Source organism: Drosophila suzukii, chromosome X (assembly GCF_043229965.1).
Source record: "Drosophila suzukii chromosome X, CBGP_Dsuzu_IsoJpt1.0, whole genome shotgun sequence".
NCBI classification, from domain to species: Eukaryota; Metazoa; Arthropoda; class Insecta; order Diptera; family Drosophilidae; genus Drosophila; species Drosophila suzukii.
In genome coordinates, this window is record NC_092084.1 from 25,669,890 (window position 1) to 25,695,744 (window position 25,855).

The 25,855-nt window shown below is 44.3% G+C and overlaps 3 protein-coding genes across 3 annotated transcripts; 1 reads left to right on the top strand and 2 right to left on the bottom strand.

Moving 5' to 3' along the window:
- Positions 1-1,995: 1,995 nt before the first annotated feature.
- Positions 1,996-24,165, bottom strand: CCKLR-17D1 (Cholecystokinin-like receptor at 17D1). The gene is made up of 6 exons (XM_070997381.1): positions 23,974-24,165; positions 23,307-23,895; positions 10,685-10,885; positions 10,264-10,599; positions 2,762-3,062; positions 1,996-2,700 (listed from the first exon to the last, which is right to left on the bottom strand). Exons 1-6 carry the CDS (start codon positions 24,163-24,165, stop codon positions 2,283-2,285), a joined length of 2,037 nt encoding a protein of 678 aa, XP_070853482.1. The 3' UTR covers positions 1,996-2,282.
- On the top strand, positions 4,148-5,939 carry Cyp308a1 (Cytochrome P450 308a1). Its single transcript, XM_017067937.4, is given in 5 exon segments — positions 4,148-4,403; positions 4,453-4,986; positions 5,040-5,510; positions 5,561-5,802; positions 5,805-5,939. Coding segments are annotated over 5 exon segments (1,470 nt in total). The 5' UTR covers positions 4,148-4,221; the 3' UTR covers positions 5,846-5,939.
- LOC108004857 (mitochondrial import inner membrane translocase subunit Tim13) lies at positions 22,492-23,288 on the bottom strand. The gene has a single exon (XM_017067939.4). It carries the CDS (start codon positions 23,153-23,155, stop codon positions 22,838-22,840), a length of 318 nt encoding a protein of 105 aa, XP_016923428.1. The 5' UTR covers positions 23,156-23,288; the 3' UTR covers positions 22,492-22,837.
- Positions 24,166-25,855: the final 1,690 nt, after the last annotated feature.

Here is a 25,855-nt window from a genome sequence, read left to right on the forward strand (position 1 = left end):
ATCGATTGTGGGGTCGTTTTGTCCTAGGAACAGAGGCCCATGTGCTGATATATGAGTGATATGTGAGCCTTAGTCGGACCAGGAACCCACATTCCACATCCCACATCCACAACACCCATCGCCCGATTACACATGCAGCTACAGTGCGTGGCACCTTGCAGTTGGCCCAAAGCCAGCGGCATACGCAATTAGGCATTCGCCAATCGGGAGTGATTGCCTGGCCAACCGCAAAGGACCAGGCGACGCACCTGCGACGGAAACAGAAATGGGAATGTGCTACGGATTTCCCCGGCCGCATCCGCAATCGAGTTCATCAATCAGCACCCAGGCTGGCACAGACCAATTCATTTGCTGTCCTCGGAGTGGCAATTGATTTATACCAGTCGAGCCCATTGATCCGTTTTGGACTCATTCCAACTTTGGTCGGATTCGGTGTGCATCATTATTGTTATTTATGGAGGCGCCTTACATGGGCTTGGGACTTGGGATGGATGAGTCCTGCATTTAGACACTTCTTTGTGGGCCGGACGCTCCACTCTGCGGCTGACAGCTCAATAACCAGAAGCTCTGGTGGCCACTCGTTTCACAGACCATCGCATGCAGCAGCGAAATTAATGCCCAACTCATTAGCAGGAACTGGTCAACAATGTGAGCGATTTGCATCTCCATCTCGGTCTTCATCTCCATCTCCCTGCACTTGTGCCAAAATCCTCTGTCCGGGCTCAGGAGTTAATGCCGGGGTGAAGCCAAACTGGCAGGCAATCAATTAGCCTCCGACATGGACTTTTGGGTGCCCCAAGTAACAACACATAGTCAGCTGCCCAAAAGTATACAACGCTTGGCTGAATGAACCCGAATTAAGATGTAGTTTTATTTGATTTGATTTTATCCTATTTACATAAAAACACTGAGATTTATACATCTATAAATACCATCATAATAATTGCAATTGCCAAGTTCGTTGAAGTGTGTGGGAGCTAAAGTGAAACGCTTGAGTGTTTAATATTTATTTGTTTTGCCAAAATTCCATTAGTCTGCATAAAATTGGATTTTTGGCCCCCGCTGACCCACTTTGATTTCGTTTCGGGTCTTATATTATTTTTGGACCTCGAAGTGGCTGGCACTTCCTAAGCTCCGTCTGACAACCTTTTTTGAATGAGGGGAGTCCCGTGAGAGGGTTCCCTGTCTACCCTGTAAATCAGCCTGCTGTCAAATGCTTCTTGGTTCGCTGAAACCTTCCACTGCACAGCGGAACTTCTACTTTAGATGTATAAGGAAAAGTTAGAAAAAAAATTGAGTTGTGGGAGTAGCACAATGGTCTGAAAGCTTTGGTAAACATCTAAATATGACACCTACAACTAAAAATACTATTTCTAATTACCAGCGACTCTAACAGCTATCACTATCAAAAGAAAAGGAAACCTATTCATTATTTTTATTTACATTCAGAAACATTTTTATATTACACAGAAAATACTTTTAAAAAAATGTTAAATAAAAGTCAACCATAAAAATCAGTCTGAGACTTTTATCATTTTGTAAAAGTCATAAGAGGACCTTAATTTGTGAGCTGTAATAAAATTCAATTAAATCTTTCAAACACTCAAAAACACTCAAAAATAACGACCAAGAAAATTTAAAGTTAGTATATTTATTCTTTATTCTATTCTTGTTCTTAGGAAATATATGTCTTGGGCCGTTCTGCCCCGAAGAATTCGCGGTATTCTTTAAATAATTACATTTCTTAGTCTTTTTGTATAAAAAAATAAGTATTAAAAATAATATATTTTTCTTTGCCTAAGTAAAAATATAGGATTTTAAACAATAATTGATCAACTTTGAAACCATTGTGCCCACTCTAAAACCCATATACTTCGGTTAATCTTTTATGCCTATGTAAATTTGTATCCCATTGATGTTCGTTCCATTCTCTCACCTTAAAGGTGTTAGAACCTGAAACGCGAGGTTAAAGTCTAATAACTCACACTGAATAACTCGCATTAGCGCAACTCTGAACGCACACTCATATATTAAAAGACTATTTGGTAATACTAAGAGCATTTGGGAGGGGGAACCGCCATGGTTCCTCGCCTGGAACCTACTTCCGTCACCCCAACAACATCCGGCCACATCCACACACATTCAGAACGCGGCGGAATCGTTGACAACCACAGTTTCTATTGCAGTTACATTGCATCATCACAAATGGACGCACCCGATCCGTACTCTTTGGTATACTACAGTGACTCCGACTCCGCCAGTTGCTGACGCCGGCGGCTGGCTCAGAGGCGTGGGCTCTCCAGGATCGTGTGGCTGGACATGACCGAGTTGGCCAGCGCAATGGAGTTACCGGCCACGGACAGGTTGGTCTCGTTCTTGGACCGCCTTCGCCAGAAGCAGCAGGGAGCGCACAGGCGCTCGCACACCCGCATCCCCTTGAAGGTGTCCACGAAGGCGCGCCGGAAGCTGGCGTTCATGAAGCAGTAGGTGATCGGGTTGCAGCAGCTGGAGGAGTAGGCCAGCAGCTGCAGGAAACTGATGGCCGTGTAGTCCACATACTCGTACACCGCCGGCCCCAGGAGCATGGTCATCGTGTTGATCACGTACAGCGGTGTCCAGCAGATGAAGAACTCCAGCACCAGGACGAACAGCATCTTGACCACCCGCTTCTTGCTCTCCAGGCTCTTGCTTTCGTTGGACCTGCACGGCACAATTGGCAATTTGCATATCCACCTGGTTTGCATTCCTCTGGAGGACTTACCTTCGCAGGCCCGCCTCCGTGATCCGCAGACTGGGTTGGGATAAGGATTTCCGCCGGGATTCATTGTCGCTCATGTAGCCCTGCTGTTGGGACTGCATCTGGTGGCGCATCCTGTAGACCCGACTGCAGCAGTCAGCGTTTCCGGTTCCGGTCACGGCCGCGGTTCCACCACCTCCGTTAATCTGCTGATGGCGCAGGGACTTCACGGAGGCACTGCGCATGCAGTAGAGGTGCCTTCGTCCTTCGCAGGGAACTCCTCCTCCGATCAGCCTGCGCTTGCTGCCGCAGTGGGTGTAATCCGCTGCAAGGAGCAGGGATAAGAAAGTTAGTTGGAGATTAATAAAACTTAAAAAAGAAGCTTAAACAAGCAAGTTAAAGTGCCTTTTAAGCATGGTGCATCGAAAATGTTGCATAATTTTTGGCAATTTTGATGGTTATTGAAAAGTAAAATCCAATCCAGTTTACATTTAAACGAATCTTTATAAAAGCTTGGTATATTTAGATATCTCATCCAATAGGAAGAAAACATAAAGATTTCTGTGAGGTCCACTTTGTGTTACAAACAGTCAGTCAATTCAACTAACTGCTTAGTCGGATAGTCGGATATTCCCGATACTCTGTTAACCGATTTGAAAATAAAATATATGTAAATAAATAAATTAAATGTATTCAAAACATCATTTTAATTCTGACCTCAATCAAAAAGGCAACAAAATGAAAATCTCCATACAAAAATGACAGAATAAAAATTTCATGAACGAAAATTTTTATGCAGATTTTCATTTCGTGGGGTTTTTGATTGAAGCGAGTACTAGGCACAAGACGATCCGAATTGGCAAAATAAATGCTACTAATGCAACATTTTAGTTCTAACATCAGAACGATTTGTAGGCGTAACAATGCTCAATCTGCGTGTAAAACCTCATCTCTATAGTTTTAATAGTTCCCGAGATCTCAGCGTTCATTCCAAGGGACAGACAGAGGAACTAGCTTAGTCGACTCGGCTAGTGATTCTGATCAATAATATATATGCTTAGCAGGAAACGTTTTTTTACCTCTTACATAATTGCATGATACCCTTTTATTCTACTAATAACGGCGCAAAATCGATAGATAAATTAAAAAAAATTTGTTTACTCAAATTAAATTAAGAATAGCAAGGAACCACAGTTGATCTAAAATCGGTGTTAGCCTACATTTTGAATGCTCCCACTTAACTGCACTTATGACTGACAACTACGTGTCTCTAATCTTGCGTGATTGAAGCATTCAAGTACAGTACAGGTAAGTTGATTGATATATACAGCCATCAAGAGGCTAATGAGCCGTAATCATGAGTCGGAATCACGCACCTCCAAAGTGACGTGGGTCACTCTCAGCTGTTTCTAGCTTCCTGACTCAATTGCATATGCCTGATGTAAGTCGAGTGGAAGGGTGCATTTTCCGCTAGAGATCCATCGATGTTACTGCCACTGCTCTTGTGCCTCCTTCTGGTGGCCACTCTACTGCTTTGGATATGGCAGGGCAACCACTGGCGACGCCTGGGACTGGAGGGACCATTCGGCTGGCCATTCGTCGGGAACATGTTGGACTTTGCTTTGGCCCGGCGCTCTTATGGCGAGGTCTACGAGCAAATCTACAGGTGAGCTAATGTGCTCCAAAGCTCCCCAATGATTTTCCGACTCTTGCAGGCAGAATCCCGGCCTAAAATACGTGGGCTTCTATCGCTTGTTCAACGAACCCGCCATTCTGGTGCGTGACCAGGAGCTGGTGCGTCAGATCCTGGTGGGCAGCCACTTTGCGGACTGTGCCAATAATGCTGTTAATGTGGACCACCACCGTGATGTCCTGGCTAGCCACAATCCCTTTATTGCCAATGGTGACCGTTGGCGACTCTTGAGGGCCGACCTGGTGGCCCTCTTCACGCCCAGCCGCGTGCGTCAGACATTGCCTCATGTGGCCAGTGCCTGCCAGTTGCTCCGGGCTCGACTGCCGCTTAAACGCTTCGAGGCCAAGGATTTGGCCACCCGCTACACGCTGCAGGTAGTCGCCTCCGTGGTCTTCGGTCTGAATGCCCATTGCCTAGGCGACCAGGAAATGGAGGAGGAGACTACAAGTCGCTGGCTGAAGTGGCTAGCTCCGCTTTTTCAGCCAAGTGCCTGGAGTTTGCTGGAGACCATTGCACTCCTGCACTCCCCTCGTTTGGCCAGCCTCATAGGCCATCGGTTGGTAAAATCACTTCCCAATTTGTAATATCTCATCCATTAACTCCGTACAGATACGTGCCCCTGCCCCTGCAGAATTGGTTTGTGGAGTTGGTGGAAGCGAGGAGTGGCGGCGACAATCTCCTCCAATGGCTGGCGGAGGGCAAACGGACGTTGGGAAAGGACGAGCTAGCCGGGCATGCCACCACTCTTCTCCTGGAGGGATACGAAACCTCGGCCATGCTCCTAGCCTTTGTCCTATACGAATTGGCCCTCAATGAGAACGTCCAGCGAAGTCTACACTTCGAATTGGATGAGGTAGCCCAACGCCACAATGACAATTTGATGGACCACTCGGCCCTAGCCGCACTTCGCTATACTGAAGCTGCGCTCCTTGAGGCACTGCGTCTTCACCCAGCCATGCAGGCTCTCCAGAAGCGCTGCACCAAGCCCTTCACCCTTCCAGCCCAGAAAGAAGGATCTGCCTGCGATCTCAGGGTGTCTCTGGGCACTGTCCTTGTGCTGCCCGTCCAGGCCATTCATCTGTGGGTTACCTTCTACAACTTGAACAATCTTATAATGGTTTTCCCTGCAGAGATCCCGAATTGTATCCTGAACCCAGCCAGTTTCGTCCAGAGCGCTTTTTGAACCAGCCACCTATGGGCTGCCGCTTTCTAGGTTTCGGCTTTGGACACCGAATGTGTCCAGGAATGCGTCTTGGCTTGCTACAGACGAAAGCTGCCCTGGCCACACTCCTGCAGGATCACTGCGTCCTGCTGGTGGGTCAGGACCAGGCTAGGGTGGAGGTTTCCCCGCTAACATTCCTTACCGCCAGCAAGGGGGCATATGGTTGCGTTTGGAGAGAAGGACTCCCGAATAAGAATAACTCCTTTAGGGGGCAAAGAAATCATGTAGCTTCTGGTTTAAACAAATATTATAGGTTACACAATAAATCAAGCTCGTCGTGGAAGTTACTCTTGCAGAAAGTAATAATTTAAGCCAAAAGTTTGCATGGCGCTGAGAGAGACATTTGCGGCGCCATAAAGAACATATGTTCTTTATCAGCATCACCGCTTGTCACCGTTCTTGATTAAAAAAGTTAAGGATTTCACAAGTGGAAGCAAGGTGGTATTTGAAAGACTTATTTCAAGCAACGAGACTTATGAATTTAAAATCATTCAGCAAAGTTCCTGTAAACGTATCCGAGCACAGCAGTCTTAACTCCACCCAAGGAGAAGTTTATTCAAACGAGTTACGAGCCATCCAGGAAGACGGAAGCTTTTATCCCAAAAGGATACAAAGTCGAAAAAATTCTTAAGTTTATCGATAAGAAACCACCTGAAACTAATAAAATGTTCTGTCGCAACTAAAAGTCTTCCAAATACTTTAAAAATCTGCGCCGAGATTGTTAAGGTATGACCCTGTATCCCCTTGATACTCAAATGCCGTAACTGTCACACGCTCGGATAAATTGCAAAAGTATGAAAAAGCCCAAAACTATGCTTCACTGAAAAATAAGAATGTTAAAAAAATTATTTTTACGACGGAAACGAACTGTAAGAGCACAGCTTTCCTGAAGCAAAAAGAGATTACGGCCGTAAGTGTCACTGAGAAAATCGACTTTGAAGAAGCCATCAAATTATAACCCACATAGTATTCAAAGATATCTGCCACCCAAAAATCAACCAACCCGTAAAACCAATCTCACCGCACTAAACTTAGCACTGCTAATCCAAAGTCTGATTCCACCCAACACTAACAAAGGCCTTTACGGATCTAAGACGACATCCTTAGCAACGAATTCAAACCCTTTAAGGCCAAAGACAAGCCAGAAAGGTCTACACATAACATTAATAATCTCACGAACTCAAGTACACAGAGAGAAAGATTCAAAAACATTGTTATTGAATTGAGAACATTCGTTCTTAAAAACCGTGTAAGTAAATTTTGATATCAATGTGCTCAATATTGAAACGAAATAGTGAGAGAAAAGTTAAATTGAGCTTATTTAACTATTTTTAAGTATACACTACGGACTGAACTAATAGTTTATTTGTTGAGATATACAATGTTAATAAATACAAACTTGATTCGAGCAAAATAAAAACATTTTCATCTTAACAATGTTGTTATATTTTTAAGAACATTTTCAACTCAGATGAGAACGTCAGAATTTTCTCTGTGTAGTTAATAAATTAATTGCTATACTCTCTATTCTACCCAATGGCCTTTCCTATTATCTAACGAAATTCCAACGGCTACCTCAATAATTATGCACACTTCATGAAACCCATATCCACTCCCTCCACAATACAAATAAACTTTACATTAATAACTAGAAATTGGATAGCAATGCTAGTCCAGAACGCAATTCAATATGACTTTAAAACAATGAAGCACGAGTGTGGTGCAGAAGGCACAGCTCTACTGTACAAAATAAAAGTGTGTACAGTGTACATCCCTCTAGATATTCAATTGAGAATATAATGATGACGGGGGACTTCAACAGCTGTCATCAAAGTTGGGGTTCATTGAGAAAAAATAGGACAGATATGGTTATATTTAAATATTTCACTGAAACCAACATACCTACTCTTAGCGAGAGAACTCCAATTTACATATTATCGCAAAATGCACTGACTCACATCGATCTCTCTATAAGCACGCCAAATCAGTTGCCCAACTAAAGTGAAAAACGGATCAAGACCTCTTTTGTAGCGATCATTTCACCTTACATGTAACTCCTTTTAAATATTACATAGGAGATAAGCTCAAAGGTGGTCAAACATCAACACGTTCTGTGGCAGAAAGCCCAGACATGACAAGCACTGCTAATAAGTCCCAACTGACCCATCACGAAACATTAAAAAAAAAGTGGAAATCGCACATACCTTTGCATCCTAATGGTCAGAGCAATCATCTGACAAGAAATCAAAAACAATGTTTCAACTGAAAAATGTCTAGGTAAAATAGTAAACTGTCTTCTAATAACCACCCGTAGAGGCAATTGTGATAGATGACATCTATATCTATGTCAACTATCTTCTATCAACTATATAGTACAGTTTAAAAGTTGCGCATTAAATTCCGTCAAATGTGGCAATCAATGCTCAAGACCCTATCCTATCTACTTGGAAACATATACAACACTACTCTTACCCGCCATATAACTCAACGATTTAAAAAAACACCGCCGTCTTACACATCCACAAACCTAAATTCCTGGAATCCAAGAATTAGTTGAACTGATCAGATAGAGAATAGCGGCAACAGGAATATATCAGAATAAATAACGAATACTCAGAGACCAAACATTCAGACAAAAAGTATTAGGTCAAATTGACTAATGTAATAGTTAAACGGTCTAACCCATCGAATTGTCAACTTAATCAATGAAATGGTTATCAAAAAGTTACCAAAACAACAACAAAATACACATCACTATTTTGAATAGTTGTTGACTTTTTTATAGTTACGTAACTATCCGTATTGGTCAATTTTACCCATAACTTTGTTTTATGTGTTTGTATAAAGGCATCACCCAAAAATCGTCGAATTGTGCCACACGATTGCAATCGATAAAGAGTTAAATTTCCTTTCCAACGCCAACAACATAGTGAAGCATTTCATACTTTTTAACGAATACAATGTGCTTTTTAACGAACGCAATGTACCCTTTTACTTTATGAGTTACGATTTTAGGAAACACTTAACGAACTTTAGCTCATTTTTTCGTTGAGAATGTCTAAAACGTGTGGTGATACAACAACTTGGCCATTAATCCTGCTAATGGAACAGATGTGTATTAAAACAATATACTTTCGCAGTTTTATTGCCGCTTGCGGTTCCGAAAATAGTTAAATTGAGCATAATTTAAATTGCTATTAAAAGCGCACTTTGCGGGCGATAACATACGAGTTCATAGAACGAGCTGTGGGGGTATTCCCATATTCCCAGCTACTAATAATATGGCAATTCCGATGAAAATGTTCAGCCAGCGAAAGTCGTTTGTGACCCGGCCAGCACACAAGCTCTGTGCTCCGGGCTGGCAATTTATGACAGGGTAATGTCAAGCGACGGCCGTAAACGAAGGCAGAAGTTTAAAAATGTAATCAAATTTATTGTCACACAGCACCGGAGTAGGAGTATGTGTGAAAATGAGTGGAGGGATCCCACAGCCTCCTCTGGAGGGCCTAGAAGTGGGATAACGGCCTTTAACGAGCGCTTAAATGCTCGTCTCGTGCATAATTTACGGCACTTAAATTGACCTTTTTAGCAGCAGGCGGACTCCCATGGTCCGGGTCAGGCACCTAGAAGAGCACCAGGAAGTGAAACACTCGATGACCTCCGTGGAGTGTCCGCCCTCGAGAGCCGTGATAATTCCGTGTTCTAAGTGGAGGTCTATGCAAATGCGCACTTTCCATTTCCCATAAAGGACTTAGCACGGAACCCTTTCATGTAAATGAGTCGCTTCGGGACTGCCGTCGGCGTCTTCGGAGAAGGACCTCCTCCCCTCCTTAATTGGAGCAAAGACAAGGAGCATTACATTCTGCTAGATGAAAGAGAGTCTGCTGCCAGAGGCTCTCTGTGATTTCCACGGGGATTCTACGGATGACTCCGCTTTGCGGGTGTGCATTTGTCATACACGTCACGTTATCCACTCGCATCCACGGAATTCGAGGAGGCTTTTGGAAAGAATCTCCACTGGGACTGTTCTATATTTACAGCCATCAGACATTCGCTGCAGCCTTGGAATATGTGTGTTAGGAACGTACTTTAAGCCGGCATTAAAGGCGAATTAGAAGAATTGATTTGCGCCAGCTTGCCTTGGGCTGCCTAGAATTTTTGCGTCCATAATCCGGGGATTATTCACAGCCTCGGCAGCTGGCGAGGGTTGGGGGACCATCTAGCCACGGGGAGTGCTCTTAAAGCCGTCGATGCGAATGCAAATGAAAGTAAAAACGCTGGGGGCTTTATTTCGCTATTGTCTCCCGGTTCACCTCTCCTCTTCATGGGGAACTTAGTTAGGGCCCCTCCAGGCTCTGGGATCCAGCCACCCATCCAATTCACTTCCGCGACTTAGGATGGAGTCGTCGACACTCGAATCCCTTCGTGCGTGGCAAACGTGGCCGTGCAAATTGTGTGTGACGCAGTTTGGGGGCTTGTGTAAGCCCAGTAGTTGAACTAATCTCGTGTGGCGCCTCCCCCGGGAACAGTCACAACTAATAAAGCTCAGGCATCTGTGCCACAATGCCCCTTGACCCCCGGGACACCCAAATTTAAACAGGAGGCCCTTACCGTAGTAGTAGGACTGGGAGTGGTGCTGCTGCTGCTGCTGGTGCGGATTGTGCTGGTGGGTCACAATCGGGTCGAGAGACTGGCAGTGGCCTCCGTTGACCCGCCGCTGGCTACCGGGTCCCGCGGCGGAGGCGGAGGTCACATCCGGCCCACTGCTGCCAAAGTTCATGGCCCGCTCGTTGCGCATGCTCACGTACAGAGTGCGGGTGATGAAGAGGTAGGTGAAGCTCAGGGCCAGCAGGGGCAGCACCAGGAGGGCCAGGTCCAGGAACAGGTTGTAGGCCCGCTCGTAGTTGAGGCTGTCCGCCGGCCATTGCTCCCGGCACTTGCGCAGTCCTGCGGGGGAAACAGGGGGGATGGGGTCCCAGATTAGCCGCCTCCAGTTGGAGGATCCGGGGCAGGATCACCGGTTCACACTCACCTGGGCGGCTGGTCGGCATCAGCTGGCTGAAGGCGGCAATGGGCGTCATGCACACCAGACTGCCCAGCCAAATGATGGCGATGATCTTGTTGGCGTGGTTGATCGTCTGCCAGGTGCGCGACCTCAGCGGATGGCAGATGGCGTAGTAGCGCTCGCAGGATATGGCCACCAAGGTCCAGGAGGAGACGGCCACGGAGGCAGCTGCAAGAAATATGAAGTTCGATCACACAGTGAAGAATTGGGACTAAACACAGGAGACATTTCAAAAAGCTATATATATAAATAGTCATATTAGGCAATATCATACTTTCCTAGTCCTCAGCTCAACGATCTTTATCATCTACTTAGTAAATAGTATTTACAGCCAAATAATCAAATTAGTACAACATGTACCAGCCCTAAATTTGAATGCTACACATATGATAGTTTAGTTCATAGGGAAAATTTGTTGTATAGTGCAATTCTTTTTTAAAGTGTTTAATTTTAAGCTAAGTTATTTTTTCAAGTTCCGATTAAGCTATTTCGGACATCAAGGGCTCTTTTACTAATAACAATAAGAATAGCACGCACATTGTATTTAAATAATCACTTTAAAATCGGGATACGAATGGTCAAGTTAGGGTCACCTCGTTGAAAGGCTTTGAAAACTTGAATAAATCTCAAAAAAAAAGGGGAGGAAAACAGACCAATGATAAAACGAAAGATAATCTTTGTGCAACAATCCATATAATTGGCCAAAACCCATTGTGGTGATCCTTTGTAAGAAAACAGTTTTCCTATTAAGAAATCTAAGAAGCAAATCGAGTTTTCATAATTCTTAATACTCGTTTATTTTTCAGAATAAATTCATAATCAACTTTGTGGAAAGAAATTACTTAAGTCAATTTCCTGGTAGAATCAAAAATATTGCAAACCTACTGCTGCCATTTGCCACCCTCCGTAAAGTTTCGACTTTTATGGCCCCAATATTAATGGCCATTTCCGGACTGCCCTTCGTTTCCCCCATAAAGTTTTATTCGGGCACTCATTGGCAATTGTTCCGCTTGGACCACGACTCCATTGCGTCCCCGGGACAATTAAAATGTTAATGTCTTTGTCAGCTCCAACTTGTTTTTTCGGGACGGCGCTGTGATAGCAATGGTGCCGCATTTAATCAAAGTCCCTAGCCTACACGGACAGTTTTCAAGTGTTGCCGGCAATGGGCCATGGTCGTTCTAATCGCCATCACAATCGCAGTCCCCAATCCGAATCCCAATGCCCAGCCTAATCCTGGCCGGAATCAACAGTGCAATAAAGGCCGAAACATACACATTCGCATAACTTGGTAAGTGGATTCTGGGACCACCTCAAAAACGGGTTGAGTTAGGGCTTGGGCTCGGGTTTTGGCTTATATAAAATGCGGCTGGCCTCATTGGCGGGATGATGAAATGGAACGTAGCGGAACGGGCAAGCTCATTAACAAAATTAAATTTAGCTCGGTCGCGAGGCTGCTCCATACGCATCCTTTACCCTGGGAAAACGGAGCCTAGACCGTAGACCATAGACCGTGGACCACGGACCATGGCTCAGTGATTTCGAGTCCGCAACAAAAATGTAAATTTTATGGAAATGCTGAAAATAGATGCCGGACCGCAAGTGGGGCAACAATGAATTGAATGAAACGCAAATACTCGAACGCCCACGGACTTTTGAAGGTGTGGCATATGGGGGTTAAAATGGCAATGGCTAAGCGGAAAACTGTGTCGACGGCAGTCGTAAATAGAATCGCTGATTGAACACAAACATCGGAGAGCATCGGGAACTTTGACTTGACGTCGTGTTTGGGTTCTACGTGCTCCACACGAACTTTCCATAATGCCAGCTAAGTCCTACACATCTCGATGATATCTCTGATAATCGCTCCTTAAAACCTGTTTTACTGTCCTTACTTTTTTTCTGGATTATTTTGTCGCAGTCGTAAAACAAGCTAAGCTCCCTGGGACCCTGCTGAATGGTGGAATAAAATTATTAAATATGCATTTCAAGTCTGTTAGACAGTGCTGTCAACGACCTATTTCAAAAACATGACAGATCGGTACAGAAAAAATCGCTATACAAAACTGACAACCTTTCTCCAATTTTGCTTCGTCTTAAAATGAATGAAATATGAATCTGTATAAATAAAATGTATTAGAAGGTTAACATACAAAATCAATTTCAGGCGCAGAAACATGACTTTTAAGCTGCGATTAAAATATAAATAAATTTGGAAAACCATTTCAAGCACTTTAAAATCATAAGTACATTACAGAAACCGTATAAATTGTAATAGGTTCGGTAATGTGTAGTTCACTCCGTTGCAAAGATCTGACTGAACTTATAATGCCCTTTGCAAGGGTATAACAATGATTTGAATAATCAATGAATAATTCGGCACTCATTAAGTAAATTAATTAAAATGCTTCAAGGACGATCTACGAACAGAGGAATGGGATGTTCCACTAATTTTCCGGCCAAGTTCTGTCCGGAAAAATGACAAATTGATGGCTCTGTCGACGAACAGCCATCTCGAATGGAGCCTGTGTCCACATTCGGTCGACAAGAGGCTCTCAGGTGCCCAAAGCCAACTCGGGTCGGGAAATGACAATGAGCTGGGTTCCCGTTTCCCTGGTGGCAACATCCCAAATCCCCACCTCCTCGCAGCCTGCACTTCGGTGCGTGTTCGAGTGACAAACTCGAAATGGTTTTGCCATGCAGAAATATCCTGGCGATGAAGTGGGTGTGGATACAACTTTATGTGTGCCTCAAATTGTGGGAAACCCAATGAAAGACCGGGATTTTAAACGGAAAATCTAACATTTTACTTCCTTTGTTGCACATTCCACCGAAGGATGGAGCATTAGTATCGTTTGGTCTGTGGATAGCCTAAAGAACTTGAGGCTAAAAGGTTTTTCCCTTCGTCTCCTGGTGCGCAATTAAATATACCGCTTCCAGGCTCATATTTCAACTGTTTATTGTCGCCTACGGCTTTTGGCTAAATTATACTCCGAAAAGCTCAATCCACAATGAAGAATACCTGACACAAATGATGGGGTTGAGGTGAAAAGGTCAGTGTGAACTTTTCTGGCTTTTCACGCTGCATGAAATGAACTTTCAACTTTCATAGCTGCTAATTGTGCTGTGCGTACTGTTCAGGAGTCCTGGTTACCACCCATCCTTCCCAAAAGCCAAGTGGCTTCTCTGAGGGTTGTGGCCAAACATTTTCTAGCTGGTTATTTGCTTTTCGATCTTCTGCAGGTTCTGCGCTCACCTTTCGACTCTATTTGGCATGGTAAAAGTTACATTAAATTAAGCTAACAACCGCAAAAGTATAACTGGCCTCTGCCCAAGAGAACCGGCTGCAGTTCGACAGGCTTTCATTTCTGGGAAGCCACCTGCCACGGGCAATTTGGCTGCACTCGGGGGGTGGTCACCTAACCTACACAGGAAGAAAAATCTATCACGAATTTCTGACTATTTTGTACCCCTTTCTAAAAGTGTTTAATGGTATGCAGCGATAAAAGAAATAAATACTTTCAAACTACAAATATGTAGCATACTTTTAGATACTTTTATAAGTAACTTCTCTTGGTGATTAATAAGTTTTACTTCCGTACCTCTATTTTGATATTACTAATATGCGTAGAGGTAGGAACAATGAAAATATCTATTTGATTTTTCTGTGCACAAGTCGACGGCAAAAACTAGGTAAATAAACGCAACCGTTGAGTGCGGTCTTGTGAACAGTCTCTTTAGCCTTTGAGGTGGCCAAGGATGCCAAGTTCAGCTCCGGACCGCCTCTACAAGTCGCTTATTTGGTTTGTAATTTACGCCAAAGTTGTGGGGTCAAAGGAGAAAGTTGAGTACCAATTAAAAGTACTGGCACCTCCAAAGGAGATTCATCACATCAAGCACGAAAAGGATAGTAGTTTGCAGTCCACCTTCCTTTGCTCGGATCAGATTTAAAACTTTGATCCGAACCCCTTGCTGCATTATGGTTTCGCCTGATTCGTGGGAGTAATTTAATGCAAATAGTGTGGAGCACAATGGAAAGCAACCACAGAGCGTGATGGCAGCAACTAATTGCCGGGCCCGCGTTTTGGCTGCGAGAGTGGATCGAAACGTTTGCCGCGTGCCGAATGCTTATGGCCTTAAAACTATTACGGCTAACCTCTGGGGCTGGATTAAAATGATTTTCATTTTCAGCGTAAATATTTGGAGTCCAACTGGCTCACTCCGGCAGCAGGTTTGTTTGAACAGGATGTGGATAAGTGGACATACAGCAGATATACGCTCCATGTGTTTTCCACGGCTGACGTAAATATTTAATGTAATTTATATGCGAAAATTGCAGTACAAAACAGCTTCATAAATTATGGTTATCAAATTCGAAATGACTTTAAGCGGCGCATGCAAATCGATTGCCAAACATATACCATTTTCAATTTTCCAACGCAGTGCCGCTTCCTGTCCCCACGACGGACGGATTTCAAACCCAATCCAATTCCGCATTGCCCTCTGGTCGTTGGTTTTGATTTAGCGCCCCATTCGCAACTCAATGACAATAAGTCCATCTTTTGCTTTTTCCAGTTACAGTTGCACAACTGGCAGACATAACTGAAAGTGGAATTTCATGGACTCGACGCGGCCCGATGTGCGTGTGCCTCTGTCGAGTCCTAAATAAAAATAATTCCAAATTTGAGACAACAATAAAAAACGTTTGGGCAAAAGTTTGGCCTGTCGACGCAGAAAAGATTGAAAAAGCACAAGTATATCGGGATGGATGATATGGACGAGTCCTTGCCCTCTACTCCAGGCCCACACAAAATGTGGCGCCCACGATGGTTGGGGGTATCAGATGGTCGATTTGCCGCTTATTGTTATTTTTCCGGACTTCTTCCTTTTGATTTCGCCCGACGCTCGCCTTGCGAAATTGTGAAATTATATAAAAATTGGGTCCTATTGTTTTCCCCGTATTGATGCGTAAAGTTATGGCCAACGAAGAGCAACTTTTCCGCCTGAGGGCCCCTGCCTATATGTACTCATATGAGTGTCTGCGTGGCATAAAAGAGCCATAAACCGAGCGGACCCAAGCGAAAGCCCCCAATCGACATGAATTTGTAAGGGCAAATTTTAAAACACAACAAATTAAAATGTCCTACACAGCTATTCGAAAATCGTGTTCCAAGGGGTGGGCCTGAAAGTTTTACGAACAGGGGGATTTTTGGAAACTCTATAGCTTTGCATTTTAATTGAAAAACTAGATGGGACTGACCAAAAAGCTGTTGCATGTTTTTCGTAAAATTGGGCAAGAGAAGATCAAACTTATGGGAAACTTATCGAGAATCTATAAGAAACTGGGTTTAATGGGGCTTCGCTCAAGAAAGGGTAGAGGCACCAAATCGATACACGCCAGGCATTAAGGATTCACTTGCTCCTCGAAAACTCCAATTCGCATGCATGACCTGGCTGCGGAGAAGGTTCCCACCTCCCGCCCCCTGTTGGTGACCTGTTTATGTCACTCGGCTTACGGACATTCGAATGGTCGCTGCACTGCATCACCAAGGAGCTGGAGCTGCAAGTGCGAGAAGTTGCTGTCCCTGCTCGACTTTAAACTCTTGAACGGGGATTTTCCCATGGAGTGGCAGCAGTGCAGGAAAAAGACATAAATTTGAATAATGCATTTCGCGTGCACCGTGTGCCGGTGCAAAGTTCACAGAAGATCGCCTTAATTAATCATTATTTTTGGTCATTCTACTGGCTCGTCCACATTCAAATGTCTTTGTCCTAGACTCTTTAATCTGCTGGTTTCTAGTCTTGTTTCAATTTACAGGACATTTTCGTGCTTTGAGTACAACTATTTAAGGTTTGCTGACCCAGATTCAATTTATTCGGTGACTTATCTTGAGCCGTTCCCTGTCAAAGCCAATTTTAATTTGCCACATTAAAATATTATAACTTTATTTGAATCAATATTTACAACTAATATAACTGCTGAGAGAGAACATGTTTTTGTGACCCCGATTTCCCTTCTCCACCCCATTTCCCTGCTATTTGTATTTATTGTACAAATTTTGCTGAGATTGAAAATTAATTTATTTTAAGACAAGTTAAGATATTCAAATGTCTATGGCCTAGACTCTTTAATCTGCTGGTTTCTAGTCTTGTTTCAATTTACAGGACATTTTCGTAATTTGAGTTCAACTATTTAAGGTTTTGTGACCCAGATTCAATTTATTCGGTGACCTATCTTGAGCCGTTCCCTGTCAATGCCAATTTTAATTTGCCACATTAAAATATTATAACTTTATTTGAATCAATATTTACAACTAATGTAACTGCTGAGATAGAACATGTTTTGGTGACCCCGATTTGCCTTCTCCACTCTATTTCCCTGCTATTTGTTTTTATTGTACAAATTTTGCTGAGATTGAAAATTAAATTATTTTAAGACAAGTTAAGATATTCTAAGTTCCGGGGTTGGTGACCCACAGTGCTGGCACAGTGTTCCATTTGAGACTTATACCGGGCTTTTCTCGGTTGACGCAAACCATAAACAAGCTTTTGTGCTGGCAAACGGAAAGAGATTTGCATCGCTGGGCAAAGTAGAGGTCCACGGCGTGACTTGCCTCCTGACGAGCTACTTTAAACACCCCGTAAATGTTGCCATGGCAGTATTTTTTCAATATTCTGCTCCTCCACTTTGAAATGCCTTTCGCAGTCGTTTTTTACCTCGCGATAAATTGCAAAATAAATTGGGTCCACAGAAATTGTACGGGCGGGTGGGGGAGTTGAAAACAGGTGGCTCAGAGGTGCCGCAACGAGCTGGACGACAAGTTGACCCGCAACAAAGGCGGATAGCTGAGGCGTGTGTGGCTGACATCAATGCAGTTGGCCATGAGTTGCATATAAGCCATGTTAATTTCACATTAGGCCCTGTCAACCGCACTTTGTGGCTGCCCCCACAAGCGAAAAGGGTGCCACTGGAAATCCTCAAAGGCGAAAAGGAGCTGAAAAATCACCTTTCATTTGTATTCCCTTTGTGCCGTGTGCCCTCAAGACGCCGGTCCGCAGAACCCACCCACTTTCGCCTCCCGGACTCATTAATTCGGCTCAAAAGTATATTTCATTCGCCCACGCAAATAATACTCACACGCAAGAACTGGCATTAAATATCGTTTTAATTTGCCCAGTCTTTAATGGTTTTTTTTTGCAATCCATTTAATGGACGACAGCTTTGATTATGATCTTGATAAATACATAAGCTGTATCCGTGCAATCAATTGGACAGGGTTTTAAAATTAACGCATTAAGCCAACACTTGTTTCGAGCAGTGCATTTGGAGCGGGAAAAAAGTGAGGGTGGCGGAGAACAAGGATCAATTGCATGGGGGCCACGGGAATCATTGCGGCATAAAGTTTATTAGGAACACATTTCCATTTTACACATTACCATTGCCTTTTCATGGGGGTGTATGCAAATCGGAAAATGGAAAACACAGATTTCTGATGAAAACAATGTTTTAATGCTTTTTGCCACGGACACACTGCAGATACAGAGATGAAGTTGACGTGGCCATTATTGCCGGCAGAGGCTTTTTTCCTTAGTTGCAAATACTTATATAATTGAAAATCAATAGCCATGTCAATTTCGTAACTGTGGGTGTCATAACTGGCCATTATTTCGTTTCGAAACAATTTCTGTGGGCAATAAAGTGTCGATTTCCACATTCAGATAGGGTCTGGACCGGACTGTAAAGGATGGCCATCATAAAGTTCAAACTGTGAATGTGGACGTGGACAAACAGAGGACAATTGCAGCCTCATGAATGCCAGGGACTCATTATGATTGAGTAGGATTAAGTTGAGTGGCACATTCATATTCATCGGTTGCCCCGGAGTTCGAGTTTTCGCCCAGTTAACTCTCATTAAAAGGGGAAAACAGCATGGAGAGCACACACATAAGTTCGAGTAATTGCGCCCCAGTCAAATAAGACGGTTTCCTTGCGCCTTCTGTGCAAACTTTGGAGCCAAAAAGCGTGGGCGAGAGGTCATGGGCTCGGGGTTAAAGGTGGGGCTGGGACTGTGAAGAAAAACAGCCCCTTCCCTTCCACAGCATGGTTAGTTTTTATTTCAATTCGTCTTTCTACTTATGCCATTTGGCCTGCTTAATGCTTTCCAGGCTCCAAGAGTGTGTGGGCATAAATTTGCTCATTACTGGTGCCTTGGCTGCTTGAAAAAGTCGCTGGAATTGCATTGCGGCCAGATTTTGAGACACTCGTAAGTATGTGGCTCCTTCTCATTTCCTCCCAGCTCGCTGCTAATTAATGATTACGTCGACCTAGCGCTGATTTGTGTTGCCAAGAACTCGAACAAGTGTAAAAACAAAGGAGCAAACAGCATCGCTGAGCGGTACAAATGGCAAGAGCACAAAAACAAAGCTTGCCAGTGCTGAGGAAAATTCAATTAATCATTAATTTGCTGAGCTGTCAGCGACGAGCTGGACAAGCCCAATGGGAGGTCCGTCCACAGGTCAGGGTTCAAGGCCACCAAGGCTGGGGGCAACAAGTGCAGCCAGGTGGACCCTCAAAGGAAACACGGCGAAGTGGAAAGGCTTGAAGCCGTAGATTCTAGGCTGCCAATTTCACCTTTCCGGACACAATCGTACCTTTTGAATGTCCTGAATAGGGAACCCTTTCCTTTTTTCAATGGGAAAGCGTTACCTACCACACGGTAATTATTTGGGCCCTGCCCTAGAATTTTTTTAAGATATCGTAGTGTATCTTAAGATCTCAACATGCAAAAGAAAATGCCATTAATATTGTAACTCTTTCAAACAGATGAGGAAATATAATGAAAACGAAATGGAAAACCCTTTCTTCTCTTAATAGGTTAGCGGTACCCAAACAGAGGTACAGGTACAGAGTAATTATTTGGAATCTGGCTTAAAGAATGTTTAGACCCAAATATTTATAGATGAAGAATATATATTAGATCCTTCCAATTTATGATGCATCAGTAATCCCCATTACTTGTGTTCCTCTTTCAAACAGATGAGGTAATCTAATAGGAAAGCGTTACCTAACACACGGTAATTATTTCGGCCCTGTCCTAGAATTTTTTTTAGATATCGTAGTGTATCTTAGGATCTCAACATGCAAAACAAAATGCCATTAATATTGTTACTCCTTCTAATAGATGAGGAAATCTAATGGAAATGAAATGGAAATGGAAAACCTTTCTTCTCTTAATAGGTTAGCGGTACCTAAGCTACAGAGTAATTATTTGGAATCTGGCTTAAAGAATGTTAAGACCCAAATATAGGTAAAGAATAGATATTAGATATAGAAATGTATCCTTCCATTTTATTATGCATCAGTTATCCCCATTACTTGTGTTACTCTTTTAAACAGTTAAGATAATCTAATGGAAATGGAATGGAAATAGATAACACTTTCATTTTTTAGTAGGTAAGCCTTACCCAAGCTACATAGTAATTCTTTGGGATCTGGCTTAAAGCATGTTTAGTACCAAATATTTAAAGGTACATAGATGTTTCGATAAATATTATATAATAGATGTAGAAATGTATGCTTCGATTTTATGATGCATCAGCAATTCCCATTACTTGTGTTGCTTTTTCAAACAGTTGAGGAAATCTTATGAAAAAAGAATGAAAATAGAAAACCTTTTTTTCATAGCATAGAGTTACCAAAATCATAGTAAATTTTAAAAATCTGGTCCAATATATATTATGTTACAAGTGCCATTTCTAGTGTTACTCTATTAAACAGATAAGAAAATCTAATGGAAAAGGAATGTAAATAGAAAACTCTTTTTTTACATCGTAATTATTTAAGGTCTGGCTTAAAATATTTGTAGTACCAAAAGTGTCTAGCCTTGTACTTTTTATTCTGATCTTGGGCGATTTGTCATGCTTTAGACATATTCGTTTATCCTCCGTTTTAATTTGCAAAAATAATGGCCATTAGTAGTGTTTCTCTTTGAAGCAGATGAGGAAATCGAATGACAGTTGGGCGAAAACAGCAGTCCGAGGGAATGCCACTGACCACGAATGCATAATTGGGATCATAAATCAAAGGGCGTGGCCACGACCACGGTGGAAGCTAGAAAGACAGGACGTTGCAGGACGTGGCTGCACCTTGACGTGATGATGGCCATAAATTGGTGCCACAGCCCGGCCAGCGATGACATTTTCAGATTTACGACCAAGTCGACGCCCCGTGCAACAGATGGTAAGGAACGAGGGGTCCTGGGAGGTCCTGGGAATGGGTTCCTTCTGGACCTTCCCGGGCCCCAAGAAAACGCTGAGTGCTTGCTCAACAAATTGGCATGTGTGTGCCTGTGCGAGTGAAGCGCTCAACTTGTTTGCCCGCCATTGTTATTATGTTGTTAATAAGTTAGAGCGGGGGCGGCCAAGATGGATAAGCTGGGGATGGCGGGACCGGGTATGGGGATGGGGGATGGGTGATGGGTGATGGGGGATGGGGGGATGCCAGCCAGCAGCGGCGGTTCCGGCAGCCCCGAAAACAAACTTGCAGCAAGACAAACAACATTACCATCACGTCTAAAACGGCGCAGGAAACAGGAAACAAGTCATGAAAGTGCAGGGGCGGATAAGCAGGATGATGAGGAGGGGGAACACTCGCAGGAGGAGCGGAACAAGCAAAAGGCGACGTGACGTTGCATAGCGGAATGATTTTCGCAATATTGCGATGGTTAAAAGCAATTCCAGGCTGCTTAGGCTGCGACTTGAGTGCTCCGCCGGCAGAAGGATCGATTATGGGGCTGTGTGCATATGGAAATTGGCCAGAATGTTGAGTACATGCAGCTCCCGGCACCGAGTAATTTGCAATGGAAATGGGGATCAGCCTGGATTAGTCGGGTGCGGCTAGGGGGAGCCGGATGTCGCTTCCATTTGGCTGCTCCTTCAAGGAGCAGCAACAGGACCTCCCCCATAAATGATGAACGAATAATTAGAATGCCCTTTGGCATGCACTTTGATTAAATACGCACAGTACTGCCACTCCGCCTCTGGCTTCTCGAGTCCTCTGACCTGGTGGCTCCCAAATGAACTGCCCAGAATGGTATGCTGATGAGCATTTGTGACAGGTGTCAGGGCCACTTCTACGCTCAGCCTCGGGAAAGGATATGGAATCACGCCCAAGGCAAGCCGTATCACAGATGGGTGAACCAGGGCCATCGGATAGATTCCGCACCCACATAATCTAAGTGTGCTGGAGACACAAATTAATGTCTGGCGAGCATGTTTTCTCATCTGACTGGACTTCTCAAGGACTTAACTTGTGTTCGGGGTTCAGTCATTGAGTTAAAATGGCTTTAAAGAGCCTCCCGCACATATACTGTCTGTTTGTGACTGTGCGGGGCCCATTTAATCTTTTGAACCCTTGAGGATCCCAAAACCCCGACTGTCGTTACGCAGATGCGGGCCACCATAAAGGAAGGCCATTGACGAGCGGATGCGGAGATGAGATACAGCGTGTTCTTGGCAAGGAAATATGATTTAAGCCATAAATAAACGCGGAAATTGTGCGTAAAATCGATGGAAAACACAGTTTTCATGAGTGGAAAGGCGATGTGCATAAGCGCACAATCTAAAATACTTAGTATGGTCATCTAAAACTTATGGGACGAACGTGTGTCTGGGTCTCGGGAAATTGTATTTCCCCCACTCGCACCCACTTTGTGTATTAAATTTAGTTTATGTGGGTGCTCTTTGGAAGGGGTTCCTAATGAGCACAGTGAAAGTAGAAGAAGGACATCTTTATTTTTTGTCAAATACCATTTACCGATGACTCTACTAGAATTTGTTAGGGATCAACACGAAGACATCGTGCGAGGCCCCGCAAGTAGTAAATCCACTTACTCCCCTCCTCCTGCCGCACTTTCATTTCCAGTTCAGATGACCTAGGAAGCTTTGGGGAGCATTAAGATAAGTGACCTTATCCGGGTGAGTCCCAGGTGGTCCGTGGAGCCGGGGGAGAGCAGAGCCAATGGACTCAGACTTCTCCGATTGGGGAGGCTGGGAGGACTAGCACATGGCTATCTACAACTTTTATCGGTCTACTTGTTCCTCTGGAGGTAGTCATTACTTTCACTTTCCCCTCTCGTCTGTGGGACCACCAGATGCGGATGAGGATGAGGATGCGGAGGAGGCGGCCAAGCGGGCCAAGCGGAGCTGCTGCTGGCGGCGCCGGCGCCGGAAGTATTGGCACGACACCACCTGAACCGAGTCCATGAACCGATCCATGCAGGTGGAGAGGCAGTCGCGCTCCGAGGAGCGCAACTCCAATCCCGGCAGGGCGACACATGCGTTGAAGCAGCGACGCGTCATCTTCTGGATCAGCTCCTGGATGTTGGCCAACACGATCTGCTGGCGAATCCGCTCCAGGTCGTGGTGGTTGGGCGGCATTCGTCTTTGACTCGACGAGCGATTCCGGGACTCGGCCTCGGGGCTGTGGACTAATGGTTGTCGGGTCGGATTCACAGTTGTGAGCTTGGAGCACCTTTTAATTTGGACACGGGCCAGACATGAATGGACTGGCCTACTGGCCGACACTTACCCTGTGCAAACTGGATGAGCTTGCAGAGCAGCTCGCCGAAGATGAAGTGCCGCAGCAGGGTTCCGACCAGGGTCACCGGCATGCAGAACACGCCGAGCAGGATGTCCGAGATGGCCAGGTTGAGCAGGAAAACGTTGGTAATGGTGCGCATGCGACGGTTCTGGACCAAGGTGAGCACCACCAGCAGGTTCCCAACCACGGCGCACAGCAGGATGGCCGAGTAGCAGGGCACCACCCAGATGGGAACATCGGCACTGACCCGCACCACGCTCCGGTTTGCCGGAGGCCTGATGGTCTGCGTGGGCGCTAACGTGCTGGGGCTGGTCGGGCCCAGGTCGAGATCCAGGCCGAGGTCCAGTTCCAGGCCGCTGTAGTTGAAGAGATCGCCGGGGGCCCCGCTTATGGTCACCCCGGCGACGGAGGCGGACGCGGAGGCGGGAGTCCCGAGGCTGCCATTCAGGTGGATCGCTGCCTCCCTGGCCAGCGGCAGCGCCTGGCGGAGGAAGCGGTAGAAGGCGTCAATCGTGAGGCCGAAGGGTTTTCGTCTCTGATCCCCTGAATCGCACTCGCAGTCGCAGTCGCAATCGCACTAGCACTGTCGGCACTTCGTCAACTTCACGCAACAAAAAACGGGGTCAGGTCGGGAAAGGATGTGGCCCGGCAGCACGGAGTTCGCGTTCCGCAGTGTGTGTCGCGCCTCGCAATCGTCGCGAAGCACTGACGGCGGTCGTCGGCGCTTTTTGTGGCCACCAGCCGGCGCCAGGAGACCGCAACATGCTGCCGAAGGACCGCGGCTCAATTCACCACAGGCGCGGCAACATGTTGCCAAGGGACTTGTTGATATTGTCATATCGTACATGCTTCAAGGAGCTGGGATTAAGAGCTGGTTAGTTATTACCTTAGACAGACCTCAATCGCAGTCTTGGCATATCCATATTCGAAAAGGACCTTTCTTACACAGAGAAAATTCTAACGTTCTCATCGGAGTTGAAAATGTTCTTAAAAATAGAACGACATTTTAAAGTTGAAAATGTTTTTATTTTGCTCACATAAAGGTGGATTGCCGTTATTTATGTACATTGTATATCTCAACAAATAAACTATTTTTTCAGTCCGTAAAGTTAAAAAGTTACAAGTTGTTAGATAAACTCAAATAAACTTTTCTCTTCTCACCATTTCGTTCTAATATTGAGAACATTGATACCAAAACGTACTTACAGGGTTTTTAAGAACGAATGTTCTCAATTCAAGAACAATGTTCTTAAATATTTCTCTCTGTGTATATACCCATCATTCAGTATTTAATTCACAGAACTGGTAAAACCAAATGGCGTTAATTATGACCGCCTGTGGAAATACCGAGAATCAGTGCTGATGACAGATTGGCTTTAAAAGAGCGCAGGTGTAAGATATACATACATGTAACCCAAAAAGTATTTAGTAAATTTTACAAATTTTAACTTGTAAGAATTAAGGCAATCCCTAAGAAATTGGTTAGACCAACGAAATTTATATTTATATCCAGTTATCTTGAGTAATTTGCCTACGCTCATCAAAATGTCTAGCTTTGAACGCTGCGGTGTTCAAATATCAATATTTTCTGCAATTATAAACGAGTCACCAAAATATGTTTAACATTGAACGTATGTATGGGGTCAGACTACAAAAAATTTGTTGACCAAAATGGGAAGAGCACCTTTCAAGAAAATGGCCCTACTTGAAAAATTAGATTCGTAGTCCATCTGTTAGACCGTTAAACTTTTATACATACACGAGCTCGAGTCCCAGGAAACACAAAAAAATTTGGTTTTTAATGTTAATATGTAAAACGTACACTCAAGAAAATATTTTTCCAAACATAGAAAAAACAAGAAAGAACGCTATAGTCGAGTACCTCGACTATCAGATACCCGTTACTCAGCTTAAGGGGCCAAAAAGAAATGGAGATATCCCAGCAGCAAAGAGAGATTGTAATGCGCCACCTACCCTCGATATCAATAAATGGTTATGTGGGCGGCAGACAGATTTCAGCGCTATGGGCGTTAGAGTGGGCGTGGCAAACTTTATTTGGATCAATCGATAGGTTTTGACGAGACTAATACATTTCAGTTACAATTTTTTATTTAGCATGAAAAGCTAGATTTCTTTTGGAGTTTGTATATATATACCCCTTGAGAATCCTAAGGTTTTGATAAATCACTCAAATTCTCTTAACCTCTTAACGAGGTTAAAACAAATTTTAGCATACAAAAGTTCTGAAATATAAAACCTTCTAACTTTCCAAATTCTGTTCGAACCTCTTGATCGCGTGTTGATGGTGATACCGCCAATTGGCCCACCCTAATCCTTCGATCTTATTCGATGTTCCTTCGTTCTGCGCCTGGTCCGACACGGGGAGTCCTTGTTCAGCTTCTTTGCACTGATGGAAAAGCAGAACGTAGAACTGATAACCGACAGGGGAGTGTCGTTTATCGCACTGTGGATCCCTGCGACGATCCCAACGAAGATCTCGTGACAGACGTCTGTCCAAAAGATATGATAAAACTGTA